This window comes from Microcaecilia unicolor, chromosome 5 (assembly GCF_901765095.1).
Source record: "Microcaecilia unicolor chromosome 5, aMicUni1.1, whole genome shotgun sequence".
Taxonomy (NCBI): Eukaryota; Metazoa; Chordata; class Amphibia; order Gymnophiona; family Siphonopidae; genus Microcaecilia; species Microcaecilia unicolor.
The window spans coordinates 16,882,741-16,898,286 of record NC_044035.1 but is presented as its reverse complement, the minus strand read 5'-3'; the positions used below and the strand labels follow the sequence as shown (position 1 = coordinate 16,898,286).

Sequence of the window (15,546 nt, the reverse complement as noted above, 5' to 3'; positions counted from 1 at the left end):
AAATGGAAGAAGTACAAAATGACTGTCAATCGACAAAGATCTGGGGCTCCACGCAAAATCTCACCTCGTGGGGTATCCTTGATCATGAGGAAGGTTAGAAATCAGCCTACAACTACAAGGGGGGAACTTGTCAATGATCTCAAGGCAGCTGGGACCACTGTCACCACGAAAACCATTGGTAACACATTACGACATAACGGATTGCAATCCTGCAGTGCCCGCAAGGTCCCCCTGCTCCGGAAGGCACATGTGACGGCCCGTCTGAAGTTTGCCAGTGAACACCTGGATGATGCCGAGAGTGATTGGGAGAAGGTGCTGTGGTCAGATGAGACAAAAATTGAGCTCTTTGGCATGAACTCAACTCGCCGTGTTTGGAGGAAGGAGAAATGCTGCCTATGACCCAAAGAACACCGTCCCCACTGTCAAGCATGGAAGTGGAAATGTTATGTTTTGGGGGTGTTTCTCTGCTAAGGGCACAGGACTACTTCACCGCATCAATGGGAGAATGGATGGGGCCATGTACCGTACAATTCTGAGTGACAACCTCCTTCCCTCCGCCAGGGCCTTAAAAATGGGTCGTGGCTGGGTCTTCCAGCACGACAATGACCCAAAACATACAGCCAAGGCAACAAAAGAGTGGCTCAGGAAGAAGCACATTAGGGTCATGGAGTGGCCTAGCCAGTCACCAGACCTTAATCCCATTGAAAACTTATGGAGGGAGCTGAAGCTGCGAGTTGCCAAGCGACAGCCCAGAACTCTTAATGATTTAGAGATGATCTGCAAAGAGGAGTGGGACCAAAATTCCTCCTGACATGTGTGCAAACCTCATCATCAACTACAGAAGACGTCTGACCGCTGTGCTTGCCAACAAGGGTTTTGCCACCAAGTATTAGGTCTTGTTTGCCAGAGGGATTAAATACTTATTTCCCTCTGCAGAATGCAAATAAATTCATATACTTTCCACAATGTGATTTTCCGGATTTAATTTGTGATGTGCTATCTCTCACTGTTACCAATAACCTACCCTTCAATTATGGGCTGCTCATGTCTTTGTCAGTGGGCAAACTTACAAAATCAGCAAGGGATCAAATACTTATTTCCCCCACTGTACCTAACCGGTGCTTTAGGAGTCCAGGGTAAAGAGGTGAAAGGAGCAAAGCTGAGCAGCAGGTACCATAAGGGTCCCTTTGGGAGTCAGGGAACCCAAGTGTGGACGCCCTAATCTGCTTTATTACCTGTTAGCTGTGACTACCACTGAACTCTTCTGCTTAGAACAAACTTACTTACTTGTCTCAGTAAAGACTTTATTTTGGATCATTGTAAAACTGTGCCTGAAGGGTCTCCTTGAACTAGTTACTCATAGATCTTGGGTGAAGAAGTGGAGAATCCCTTCCCCCCATCAGAAAACCCCATGCCAGAGTTTGCAGGTGAAACTGAATGAGCTCCCTCTCTACAGGGGGTACCAGAGACTGGGGCTACACATTTCACAGAAAATGAATTCAGTACAGGATGTTTCATTACACTGATACATGTAGAGTATAAATACAGCACAGCAGTGCTGTTCCTAGGTCAGTTTCCACCGGGGGGGGGGGGGGGGCAGATCACCACTGTGCCCCCCGGTGAATCACCCCCCCCCCCTGCCCGCGAATTACGACACCCTCCCCGGTGCATCACCCCCACCCCCCCAAGCGCATCGCTTTTACCTCCTGGGGGTGCAGGGAGCAGTCGTGCGGCTGTTGGCTCCCCCGCTTCCCTGCCCCAGAACAGGAAGTAACGTCAGAGGGAGCGGGGAACCGGCGGAGCCAACAGCCGCATGACTGCTCCCTACACCCCCTTGCAGCCCCCACTGCCCCGCCCTTGGTACACCACTGCACAGGCAACTGAAGACTGTATGGTCAGAGCATTTTGCTAATACGCATAAAGCATGAACACAGCACGAACAACTGAAGAGCAGGTGACAAACAGCCCCACTGCACCCCCCCCCCCCCAAAATATTAAACTAACAGAAAGGAAATGTGTTAGAGTGTAAAGCAAAAACCTAGAATAGCGGCAGGAGGCAAGGAAACAATAAAATAATCATGTGAATAAACTGTTCTTTTTATACTAATGTTTTTTTCTCTCAAATGCAGCCCACGATACAGACACCAGGTAGCAATTAGTGCTGTGTTCAGCTGCTTCCCAACACTGTTCCAATGACATCTTCAATGCCCAGCTATTAGTTTGCCAAAGAGTAGTTATCCCCTCCTCAGTAGCCGTCACTACCTCTAAAGGCCTTTACAGAGTCAAGCAATTCTTGCAAGTACACTGGGAAATACATTCCATATAAAGTCGCCACAGCTAAACCTTTATTAAAACAAGGTGCTCCCCTGGATTTCCTCCCTGCTTAAGAAGGCAGTGGGCAGTGCCTCCCCCTCAATCTGCTGGAACCAGGCAGGGTCTTTGAATAAAGGCCATGTGCCTGCCCACTAGATCAGGGGTAGTGCTATGTGGAAGGACCTGGGTTCAGTTCCTACACTGGCCTTCTCTGTTCAGTGTTTATAAGACTCCCATCCCAGGAACTATGGTGATTGTACAATAGTGATATCTGAGGACCATATTTAAGCCCAAAATTAACCAGGTTCTGCTGCTAAGTAGTAAGTTTAAAAGAAATCAGAGAAAATATTTCCTCACTCAACATGTAATTAAACTCTGGAATTTATTGCCAAAGAATGTGATAAAGGCAGTTAGCTTAGCAGGGTTTAAAAAAGGTGTAGGCAGGTTCCTGAAAGAAAAGTCTATAAATCAATTATTAAGATGGAAAAATCCACTGCTTATTTCTAGGATAAGCAGCATAACATCTGTTTTGCGGTTCTGGGATTTTGCCAGGTACTTGTGACTTGATGGGCCTTCAGCCTGTCCCAGTATGGCGATTCTGCAGCCACTGGTGGCTTGTAACCCTCAGATGAGGACTCTCAGTGTGATGCCTGTGTTGACTGCAGGTGAGAAATATAAAAGAGAGGGAAAACCCCAAGTGGTTATGAGTGAAGGATCCTGGCACTAGATGCCAGCCCTGTTTCTGAGTGAGCTGGAAAAATAAAGTGTGAGGAGACTACCAGCTACAATGTTTCCAAAAGCCACAGCATTTGGTGGGGGTGAAGAGAGCATTATACTGCAGTTCTGGAGACCGCACCTACGGAAAGATAGAAACAGGATGGAGTCGGTCCAGAGGGCGGCTACGAAATGAGTAAGTGGTCTTGAATGCAAAAATGATAGGGACAGGCTTATGAGCCTCAACATGTATACGCTGGAAGAGAGTAGGGAGAGAGGAGTCATGATAGAAACGTTTAAATATCTCAAGGGCATTTATATACAGGAAGAGAGCCTTTTTCAAATGAAGGAGAGCTCTGGAATGAGGGGGCATATGACAAAGATAAGAGGGAATAGGCTTAGGAGTAACCTAAGGAAGTATTATTTCACAGAAAGGGTGGTGGAGGCGTGGAATGGCCTCCCGGTGGAGGCGATAAGAGTCGAGGACTGTTTCAGAATTTTAAAAGGCACGGGATAAGCATGTGGGATCGCTTAGGAACAGGTAGAATTAGGGGTTACAGAGGATGGGCAGACTGGATGGGTCATTTGGCCTTTATCTGCAGTCATGTTTCTATTCCACCAATGCCTAAGAGCCAACCTCATCAGTGATGTCACAATGGCTCAATTGTCCTATTATTGCCTTACTTTCCCCCCTTAGTGTGTTTCAGTCTCTGGTAACCAGAGCTGAGATTGTGATGTCATAATGCCTCATTCCACCAATGCCTAAGAGCCAACCTCATCAGTGATGTCACAATGGCTCAATTGTCCTATTATTGCCTTACTTTCCCCCCTTAGTGTGTTTCAGTCTCTGGTAACCAGAGCTGAGATTGTGATGTCATAATGCCTCATTCCACCAATGCCTAAGAGCCAACCTCATCAGTGATGTCACAATGGCTCAATTGTCCTATTCTTGGCTTACTTTCCCCCCTTAGTGTGAAGAGTTTCAGTCTCTGGTAACCAGAGCTCATATTGTGATGTCATAATGGGAATAGGCTTAGGAGTAATCTAAGGAAGTATTATTTCACAGAAAGGGTGGTGGAGGCGTGGAATGGCCTGCCGGTGGAGGTGGTGGAGTCGAGGACTGTGTCATGGGATAAGCATGTGGGATCGCTTAGGAGCAGGTAGAATTGGGGGTTACAGAGGATGGGCAGACTGGATGGGTCATATGGCCTTTATCTGCCGTCATGTTTCCATGTGCCGGTGTGTGAAACATTGTTTGTGACATCACAGCCAGTGTGAGCCAATCAGATTCTGCATGGTAATTTTATTGATAACAGGACTCCTGCAGAAAGGCTCAGAGAAATTCAGTGGAAGAGGCATATTTTCAAGTAATAGAGAGGGAATATTACTATATATGGCCTTTATCTGCTGTCATGTATCTATGTTTCTAAGTTCTATGGTAAGAGCATACATGCAATAGCAGCATAGAGCTATCACAAATGAACATTCAAACGGGCCTTGATTTTGTGCAGCTAGAAATACCAATACAGTTTCAGACAGTTAAATATCTATTCACCCAGATATGACTGCCTTAGAGAGGTCATCTCTTAACCCCATCTGTTTAACAGGCAGCCAAGACACCGAGACACTCCCTCACTACTTCTCTGAAACCACGTATTAGGGACAGGCAGCTGGAAAATCATCTTTTCATGTCGTTTCCAGGAATTTTCATTTTCTTCGGGTTTTCTTGGCCATTTTTTCTTGTGGAAGTGACGTTTATGATTATTATTATGGGTTTTTAACTTATATTACGGCTATTATGTTATCTTAATCTCCACTATCCTAACTGCAGGAATCTCAGATACAAATTGCTTTGTGAGCCCTGGTTTCTGGAATGCTCTACCATCATCATTAAAAGAGACTGCCGACCACACTCTGTTCAAGAAATTCCTCAAGACTTATCTCTCTGTGACAGAGCCTACTCCACTGTTACTTAACTGCCTGTCCTCCCTCATTTGTTTCCCCTGTTGTTCCCCCCCCCCCCCCCCCCCCACCATGTTGATCCCTATTCTCTGTTCCGCCCTGAATTAGTATGTTGCTATTTCTTTAACTGCTGTTAGCCACATAGAGCCTGCTGTGTTGGGAATATGTGATATATAAATGTTCTAAAGAAATAAATAAATATTCTGTATAAATTTAATGTCATGAAGACTGCACAATTATTGCCAAAATTGTGTGCTGTTATTGTCAAACGAGAAAACACAAAATATTGATAATTTTGTTTCTGCTCATTTCATTTGGTAACGACGTGCAGTAATGTGAGCTATGTCATTGACTGTTCCCCATGCAAACAAACTAGTCTTTCACATATCAGCAATGCCCGAGGCTCTGCACACATTAAGATTTATAAGAATGACACTCAGCAGTGGCGTTCCTAGGGTGGCTGACACCCGGGCCGGATAGCCGATGTGCCCCCCCCGGGTGCAGCGCGACCCCCCCCCCACCCCCGGTGAAAGGACACACCTTCCCCCCCAGGTGCATTTTTACCTGCTGGGGGGGGGGGGGGGGGGGTGCCGCGCGCCTGTCGGCTTCACTCGTTCCATGCTCCCTCTGCCCGGGAACAGGAACCTGTTCCGGGGCAGAGGGAGCACGGAACGAGCGGAGTCGATAGGCGCGCGGCACCCCCCCCCCCCCCCCCGCGGCGTGCACCCGGGGCAGACCGCCCCAACCGCCTTGGTACGCCACTGATGCCCAGGGTTCTGCATGTGCTGTTCTCACTGTTCCCTTTAAGTCCTCCAACTGCACTGCTACCAGTAGGGGGTGCTGCTTCAATGTTGTGTTTTCAGTCTCTAGGGACAAGCAGGTTCCCTGGAGTCTGCAGAACTTGTCTGTCCATCACTACGGAAAACATGATAGCGCCACCCACTGGCAGGGCTATAGATGGAGGACTCCCGCTCAGCTTAGAGGGAACAGCGGTTGTTGTCTCAGGCAATTCATACTCATTATTCAGGAACATTAAGCTACATACCCGCAGCTTCTCCTCAGCCTTGGCGGTCTGCTTACAGTCGGGATGCCAGACGGTGGACCCTAGAAAGAGACAATCCCTCTCTCAGTAATACAGCAGGACAGAGATTGAAGTGTATAAATCAGGGTTGGGCAACCACGATCCTGGAGGGCCACAACCCGGTTGGGTTTTCAGGACTTGCACGATGACTTTGCATGAGATCTGTTCGCATACAATGGAAGCAGTCCATGCAAATCAATCTCACACCTATTCACCGTGGAAATCTTGAAATCCTAACTGGTTTATGGCCCTGAAGGACTATAGTTGCCCACCCCGGTATAAACAGTAGTCAGTCACCTCTGTGCAGCACTGCCCTAATGATAACTCAGATGTGTGTGGCTGAGTTTGTAAGCCAGCAGTTCTACAGTGTTATCAGTGCTGTATGCACTCAAGAACAGGTCCTTTTGCAAGAAGGCTTACAATCTAACAGGCCATGTTAAAACCCCTCCTGTCAGGAGTGGAGGAGTGGCCTAGTGGTTAGGGTGGTGGACTTTGGTCCTGGGGAACTGAGTTCGATTCCCACTTCAGGCACAGGCAGCTCCTTGTGACTCTGGGCAAGTCACGTAACCCTCCATTGCCCCATGTAAGCCGCATTGAGCCTGCCATGAGTGGGAAAGCGCAGGGTACAAATGTAACAAAAATAAAAGAGATACTATTGGAGATTCTACATGGAATGTTGCTATTCCACTAGCAACATTCCATGCAGAAGGCTGCGCAGGCTTCTGTTTCTGTGAGTCTGACGTCCTGCACGTCAGACTCACAGAAGCAGAAGCCTGCGCGGCCACATTGGTGATCTGCAAGGGCCAACTTCTACATGGAATGTTGCTAGTGGAATAGCAACATTCCATGTAGAATCTCAAATAGTAGCAACAGTGGAGGAGTGGCCTAGTGGTTAGGGTGGTGGACTTTGGTCCTGGGGAACTGAGTCAGATTCCCACTTCAGGCACAGGCAGCTCCTTGTGACTCTGGGCAAGTCACTTAACCCTCCATTGCCCGCCGCATTGAGCCTGCCATGAGTGGGAAAGTGCGGGATATAAAATTATTATTATTATTATATGTGGGTTTATTGTCTGGCTTTTGTCTGCTCTCCATTATGAAAACCCTCGATTTTTCAGCTTCGGAAACACCTTGGGAGACTTTTCAGCTGTAAAACTGCTGACGGGAAAATATCTGAATAGGGCTGGAAGTGACGAGGCCTGACTGTGCAAAAAAGCTTTTAACTGGGGTCTCGGGTCGAACACATTCCTGCACCACTTAAATTCCTTTGAATGCTCGGAAAAACAAGTTGGAGCAATGACAGCTCTTAATCCCTGGTAACGAAAGGAGAGCAGGCCACAGAGTACAGGAAATCCTGTCCAACATAAGCAAAGGAGGGGAAGGTGAACGCAGTGGTCAGCTGTAAGTCAGCGCACCGGAGGACATCCTCACTGTGTGCACCCCCATCTGGCAGGCAGTGAAAGCAAGGGACAACACGAGAACCACTGCCAGCCAGCATAAACAGGATTGCAGCCAAGGCTGGACGAAGGTTCCCACGTGGTCCTCCGTCATCATGCATAAAGCCCCTCAGCTGAAGAAAGGGAAATGGGACTTGATATACCACCGTTCTGTGGTTTTTGCAACTACATTCAAAGCAGTTTACATAGTATATGCAGGTACTTACTTGTACCTGGGGCAATGGAGGGTTAAGTGACTTGTTCAGAATCACAAGGAATCAAGCTCAGTTCTCCAGGATCAAAGTCCACTGCACTAACCACTAGGCTACTCCTCCACTAGCAACATTCCATGTAGAAGCCTGCCCTTGCAGATCAGCAATGTGGCCGCGCAGGCTTCTGTTTCTCTGAGTCTGACGTCCTGCACGTACAGAAGCCTGCGCGGCCGCGTTGCTAATCTGCAAGGGCAGGCTTCTACATGGAATGTTGCTAGTAGAATAGCAACATTAACATTCTATGTTGAATTTCAAATAGCAGCAACATTCCAGAATCTCAAATAGTAGCAACAGCAACATTCTATGTAGAATTTAGAATCTCAAATAGGGAAAGGGAAATGGGACTTGATATACCACGGTTCTGTGGTTTTTGCAACTACATTCAAAGCGTCTGAGGACGTCAGACTCACAGAAACAGAAGCCTGCGCGGCCACATTGCTGATCTGCAAGGGCAGGCTTCTACATGGAATGTTGCTAGTGGAATAGCAACATTAACATTCCATGTAGAATCTCAAATAGTAACACTCCATCTAGAATCTCAAATAGTAGCAACATACCAGAATCTCAAATAGTAGCAACAGCAACATTCCATGTAGAATCTCAAATAGGGAAACGGAAATTTGACTTGATATACCACCTTTCTGTGGTTTTTGCAACTACATTCAAAGCGGTTTACATATATTCAGGTACTTATTTTGTACCAGGGGCAATGGAGGGTTAAGTGACTGGCCCAGAGTCACAGGGAGCTGCAGTGGGAATTGAACCCAGCTCCCCAGGATCAAAGTCCACTGCACTAACCACTAGGCTACTCCTCCACTAGCAGCATTCCATGTAGAAGCCTGCCCTTGCAGATCAGCAATGCGGCCACGCAGGCTTCTGTTTCTGTGAGTCTGACGTCCTGCACGTATGTGCAGGACATCAGACTCACAGAAACAGAAGCCTGCGCGGCCGCGTTGCTAATCTGCAAGGGCAGGCTTCTACATGGAATGTTGCTAGTAGAATAGCAACATTAACATTCCATGTAGAATTTCAAATAGCAGCAACATTCCAGAATCTCAAATAGTAGCAACAGCAACATTCTATGTAGGGAATCTCAAATAGGGAAAGGGAAATGGGACTTGATATACTGCCTTTCTGAGGTTTTTGCAAACTACATTCAAAGCAGTGTACATATATTCAGGTACTTATTTTGTACCAGGGGCAATGGAGGGTTAAGTGACTGGTCCAGAGTCACAAGGAGCTACAGTGGGAATCAAAACCAGTTTCCCTGGATCAAAGTCCTGTGCACTAACCACTGAGTAGGATATAAACATGGAATATTATATAATGTAAAGGCTGGTTCATCAACAGGCAGAGGCAGATCGACTGTGATCTGGGTCCCTGAGCTCATGGGCCCCTAACTGTATTTCAAAATTGATTAAACTAGATGCAGGCTAGGAGAGAGTGAGCCTCTTACTGTTGTGGGCTCTTGAGCATTGCCCTACTGTCCCAACAGGAAACGTTATGGCCAAAGTGCCGAAAAAGATGTTGAAACTGCACTGCCCAAGCAAGAATTCTTTCCCTTTTGGGTTAGGCTCAGTGATGGCCTGTGAACAACTGGCTTCTTTTCCCCACCCTCTCAGACAGTGGCAGGGCACCATGGGATTAAGGTAAAACCAGTGGCGATCCTAGCCGGCATGACACCCGGGGCGGAGCGCCCCCCCCCTGGGCGAAATGACCCCCCCCCCCCGGGTGCACGCCGCTGGGGGGGGGGGGGTGCCGCGGTGCGCGCCTGTCAGCTGACCTGTTCCGGGGCAGAGGGAGCTGCAGCGAAGTCAGCGAACTCAGCTGACAGGCGCGCGCCGCGGCACCCCCCCCAGCGGCGTGCACCCGGGGCGGACCGCCCCCACCGCCCCCCCCCCCTTGGTACGCCACTGGGTAAAACAAGCAACTCACACCACAGGGTGTTCCCCAACTGCTTCCACAACCTATTACCAGATCTGCCCCAGTTATGCTTCTTTATTTACTGACATTTTAAGCGTCTTAAGGTATGTTTGGAAGTGATTTTTATTACTGTGGAAGGTGCCAGACTGAAGACTCTGCAGCCTGTGAGGTCTGCAGAGAATAAATGGCAGGGGAAGCCAGAAGTTCTCCGGGCTGTCTCTGCTGTTGTAAATCACTCTGAGTCTTGTTTGAGCGGGATACAAACATGAAATATTATCTAACAAGCCGTTGAGTCCATTAAAACGGGCAAGAAAGCGGTCGGAGCAATGCCGGGTGCAGCCGAGCCCCTGCCCAGGAAAGCCGCCCCAGGGGATGGTGGCAGAGGAAAGCGCCCGGGTCACAGCAGCGGCGGCAGCAGCTCATCATACCTGTCGGAGACGGAGCATGCCTCGGAGCTGCTGTCGGATCCCCGCCCACCCGGTGCTCGCCGGTCAACGTGACGTGCGCGGCACGTCGGTCACTCTTCATTTATGTAGTAAGATGTAATGACACTACTTAGAGGGACAAAATCGAACGGGTGCCCAAGTTTTCCTGAGGGCGTCCTTGCAGGACGTCCTCGCGAGGGGGCGGGGAAACCAGTATTATTGAAACAAGATGAGCGTCCATCTTTCGTTTCGATAATAATGTCAGGGACGCCCAAATCGCAACATTTAGGTCGACCTTAGAGATGGTCGACCCTAGAGATGGTCGTCCCCGATTTTCTGCGATAATGGAAACCAAGGACACCCATCTCAGAAACAACCAAATCCAAGCCATTTGGTCGTGGGAGGAGCCATTATTCATAGTGCACTGGTTCCCCTGACATGCCAGGACACCAACCGGGCACCCTAGGCGGCACTGCAGTGGATTTCAGAAATTGCTCCCAGGTGCATAGCTTCCTTACCTTGTGTGCTGAGCCCCCCCTCCCCAAATCCACTCCCCACAACTGTACACCACTACCATAGCTCTTAGGGATGAAGGGGGGCATCTACATATGGGTACAGTGGGTTTGTGGTGGGTTTTGAAGGGCTCACATTTACCACCACAAGTGTAACAGGTGAGGGGGGGGGTGTGGGCCTGGGTCCATCTGCCTGAAGTGCACTGCACCCACTAAAACTGCTCCAGGGACCTGCATACTGCTGTCAGGGAGCTGAGTATGAGGGGTGGGAGGGGGTTAGTGACCACTGGGGGAGTAAGAGGATGTCATCCCCGATTCCCTCCGGTGGTCATCTGGTCAGTTCGGGCACCTTTTTGAGGCTTGGTCGCAAAAAAAAAATGGACCAAGTAAAGTCGGCCAAGTGCTCGTCAGGGCCGCCCTTCTTTTTTCCATTATCGGCCGAGGACGCCCATGTGTTAAGCACGCCCCAGTCCCACCTTCGCTATGCTTCTGACACGCCCCCGGGAACTTTGGTCATCCCCGTGACGGAAAGCAGTTGAGGACGCCCAAAATTGGCTTTCGATTATGCCGATTTGGGCAACCCTGGGAGGACGCCCATCTTCCGATTTGTGTCGAAAGATGGGCGCCCTTCTCTTTCGAAAATAAGCCTGATAGTGGAGCAAAACCAGAATATTCCAGAGCTGTTACAGTGCCTGAGTTTTGGAGAGCCTGTAGGTCCTTTTCTCAGGGTCTCAGGAGCTGATGTACAACCACTGCTGGTTTATTGAGAAGGAATTGCAGCCTGCACAGAATTCATATTTCTAAATGCCCAACACACTTTCAGAATCTCCATTCCAGTGGCGTAACCAGACGGTCAATCTTAGGTAGGCCTGAGCCCAAAGTGGGTGGGCATGAAATTTCTCTCCATTCCCCCCCTACCCCCGGACAAGCCAGCATCTCCCACAATCTCTTAACCCATCGTCCCCTCTCCCACTAGTGTACCTTTGAAAACCTCTTTTTATTTCTGAAGGTCACCAGTAGTGATCCAAACACCCTGCTCGTGACCAGCCCCAGAGACTTCCCCCTGATGCAATCTCACCTCTACAGAAAGGAGAATGACACGGGAAGGGAGACCCGCGGTAACCACGGGGGATGGGGTCAGGGATAGAGTCCGAGGAGACAGATCCCACGGGAACAGGGACAAACCTTGTCCCCGTGTCACTTTCTACTTTGAAGCCTCTTAATGAACTGGACTGTTATTTATGTTTGATTGATGCAGACAATAGTTTATTTTTTGAAAAAACAAGCAAACATGCTGGCCATAGCTAGCAAAATTTGCATTAGGGATCCTGTACATCCTGCTACCAGCACATCTTCTAAGAAGACATCTTCTATTGTAGGAGGGACTGTGGAAGACAGGAGAACTAGACTGAATCCTGAGATTGTTGACGACTTCTTATTCATCCACAGATTAAAAAATCATTACAGAACCCAAAGGGGCAGGGGCAAATTTTACCCCTGTGTCATTCTCTAGTTCTGGGTCCATCCATAAGTCCATTCACTGCCAGCAACATACAGCAGTTAAAGTTTAAAAGGTACACTGGGGTAGGGGTGGGGGAGGACTCAGACTGAGAGAGACGGATCATTGGCAAGGGTCGGGAGGAAAGAGATGCCAAACCATGGGCGGGGAAGAGTGAAAGAGAAACAGACAGATGTCGGACTAGGGTTGGGAGTTAGCTGGGTGGTGTGCCCCCTAAAAAGCCCTGCAGAGAACACCGTCTCCAGCTGGCAGGGGCTCAGAGAACCCCACCGGCCACAGCAAGGGTGTACTGCTACTGGATGGATGTGAGCCAAAAGTAGATGGTTCCCGGCCCAACCATGGCTATACCAATGCCTCACTCTACTGTATACCGGAGGGCCGCAAATGCTGGGGGATTCTCCTATTTCACGGTTACAAAAGAAGGAATAGGAAGGGTAAAAGAGGGGCGTCTCTATTCTCTCCACGCTGCTGCTGCTGCACAATGTCAGCATTTGGGGGTCTCTTCTCCAGGGGGCTTACCTTGCAGGTACATTTCTTCGCCTTCCGTGAACATCTGGTTGCACCTGCTGCATTGTGCACAGCTGGGATGGTAATGTTTGTCTCCAGCCTAGGGGAAAGGAGAAGGTGGGGAGAGACAGTAAGCCACCTTTCTTTCATATCAACTACTTCCCCCAGCAGAAAAATGACTCCACAGAAACCAGGCATAATCAATTGACAAATAAAAAAACAAAATGCCTATCTCCACCCCTCCCCCCAATACATACACTTCCATACAAAAACATAAACACACACAGGTACACTCACAAAAAACAGAAACACATGCATAAACTCACATACACACACAAACACATACACACTTCCACCCACAAACAAACAAACAAACAAACACATAAACACACACACACTCACAAAAATAACACAAACACTTCCCCACCTACAAACACACACTCTCAAAAACAAAAATACACTCAAACACACACACATACTCACAAACACATACACACCTCTACCCACCCACCCACACACACTCACAAAAAACAAAAACACATACACATATATATATAAACTCACATACACACACAAACACATGCACACCTCTACCAACAAACACATATACACACACACATACACTCACAAAAATAGCACAAACACACCTCCATCCTCAAATATAAACACACACACAAACACAAAATGAAAGCAGAGAACAGACTTTCATTAAATACAACATTTATGCAGAGAATAACACAAGGACATCACCTCTGCAAAAAAGAGAGGAATGCACTCCTGTTAGCAAGTGCTGCAAGGAACATTCTCTTAGGGGACGATGCTCAAAGCCTAACGCCAGTGTTAAATGCAATTAGCGCCAGATTTGCACGTATGTTAACACGTGCAGGATGTTCAGAGGGCTCTAGCATGGGTATGACCGTGCACCAAAGTGACCGCAAATTGTACTGAAATGCATTTAAATGGATGCAAATGAGGTCGGGTAGTATTCCTTCCCAATGCTCAAATGGAAGTGCTGTAATGCGCAGAAGTAGGGTTACCATATGTCCGGATTTACCCGGACATGTCCTCTTTTTGAGGATATGTCCGGGCAACTGGGCGGGTTTTGTCAATCTGCCCATTTGTCCGGATTTCTGGACAAACGGGCAGGCTGGTGGGCGGGGCCGTCCTATAGAAATCCGGACAAACGGGCAGATTGCTAGCCTCCCCTCACCTTACTTACTACTGCCCTGGTGGTCTAGTGACCTCTTCCGCCTTTGGGGCAGGAAAGAGCTCCCTTTTTCCTGCCCGAAGCGCTGCCCTGCATGCATCCTTCCTGTTCGTGATCTCTGTGCCGATTCAAAATGGCTGCCGAGAGTTGAAGTGACCTCGCGAGACTTCAACTCTCGGTGGCCATTTTGAATCGGCGCCGAGATCACCAACAGGAAGGATGCATGCAGGGCAGCACTCCGAGTAGGAAATGCCCCAAAGAGGTCACTAGACCACCAGGGCAGTAGTAAGGTAAGGGGAGGGGGGTGACGGGGAGGGGGAGTGACGAGGTGTGTGACAGGGGGGAGGGGAAATGTGACAGTGGGCGGATCAAGGGCGTGAAAGGGGGCGTGGCAGGGTTAGGGCATGTATCCTCCTTTTGGGGGGGACAAAATTTGGTAACCCTACGCAGAAGCAAATGCTGAAAACTTAATGCCAGCTCAGAGGTGGCATTGAAGGTTTTCAGGAGAAGATTTCTTGTCAGTCTCTGGCACATTAAACTCGGGTTTGTCCTGTTTTGCAAAGGGAAAGAAGCCCCTGCAAATTTTAAGACCTGTAGTGAGGAACAAACGTGTGTGAGTCCAAGCAAAAACGAAAAGTGAAAGTACATCTCAGCGCCTGTTGTCCTGCGCTTAAATAGGAGCCTTTCAAAAATTTAAGAACAGTTTTGAAAGGCTCATATTTACTGGCGCAGAAGAACAGCACCGCTGTGTGCTTGCATTTCCGGGGTTTTTTTGCCTGACATGCCACAAGAGCCACGCTTACCACAAACCCTTTGTGCATACGTGTCAGGAATGTTCCTCCCCCGACCTTTGGTTTACTAGTGTAAATTAAGCATACAATTTCTTCCGAGCATTGCTTTGCTGGGTTTCTGCGTTCATACTGTGTTATGGGCTTTTGCGCCGGATTTTGAGCAGCTGCCTCTTAGAGCACAAGAGAAGTTATCCCACGCTGGTGGGGGAGATGGTACAGTGATCTGTGAAAAAAGGCTTGTTACAGTATAAGAATTTCTCACATCAGCTGCTATAACAGAGCACTGATCAGTCTCGTGATCAGGGCTGAAACAGCTCTCAGGGTACAGAGAGGCACAGCACTGATCCCTGGAGGAATGGAACCTAGCATGTAGTGGGTACAAAGAGACTTGGGTCAGACATTGACGGTCTCACTAACTATATCTTCCTGTGTACTGCTTTCCCCTGCCGCCTGTCTCTGAGGTATGCATTTTCCTTGCAGCTTCTTTCCTCTATGGTATGCCATTTCCTTCCTTTCCAGGCTGCTCCCTTCTTCTGTTGTACTGGTACATCCTTTCTGTTCTACCCTCTGCCTGTGTGGTACACCCTCTCCTTACTACTAGTACTAATTTCTATAGCACTACTAGATGTATGCAGCACTGTACACATTATATGCAGGTACTTTCTCTGTCCCTAGAAGGCTCACAATCTAAGTTTTGGTATATGGGACAATGGAGGGTTAAGTGACTTGCCCAGAGTCACAAGGAGCTGCAGCGGGAATTGAACCCAGTTCCACCAGGATCAAAGTCCACTGCACTAACCACTAGGCTACTCCTCCACTAACAACATTCCATGGAGAATCTCAAATAGTAGCAACATTCCAGAATCTCAAATAGTAGCAATAGCAAC

The 15,546-nt window shown here is 48.5% G+C and overlaps 1 protein-coding gene across 17 annotated transcripts in view; it reads right to left on the bottom strand.

The window, feature by feature from the left end:
• Positions 1-15,546, bottom strand: part of LOC115469908 (actin-binding LIM protein 1-like) — a 238,620-nt gene that overhangs the window by 101,536 nt on the left and 121,538 nt on the right. For all 17 annotated transcript variants that reach the window (XM_030202674.1, XM_030202680.1, XM_030202679.1 and 14 more), the window contains 2 exons: positions 12,674-12,761; positions 6,035-6,093 (listed from right to left, as the gene is read on the bottom strand). In XM_030202674.1, the coding sequence (XP_030058534.1) occupies positions 6,035-6,093; positions 12,674-12,761 (147 nt within the window). The remainder of the gene's footprint in view (positions 1-6,034; positions 6,094-12,673; positions 12,762-15,546) is intronic.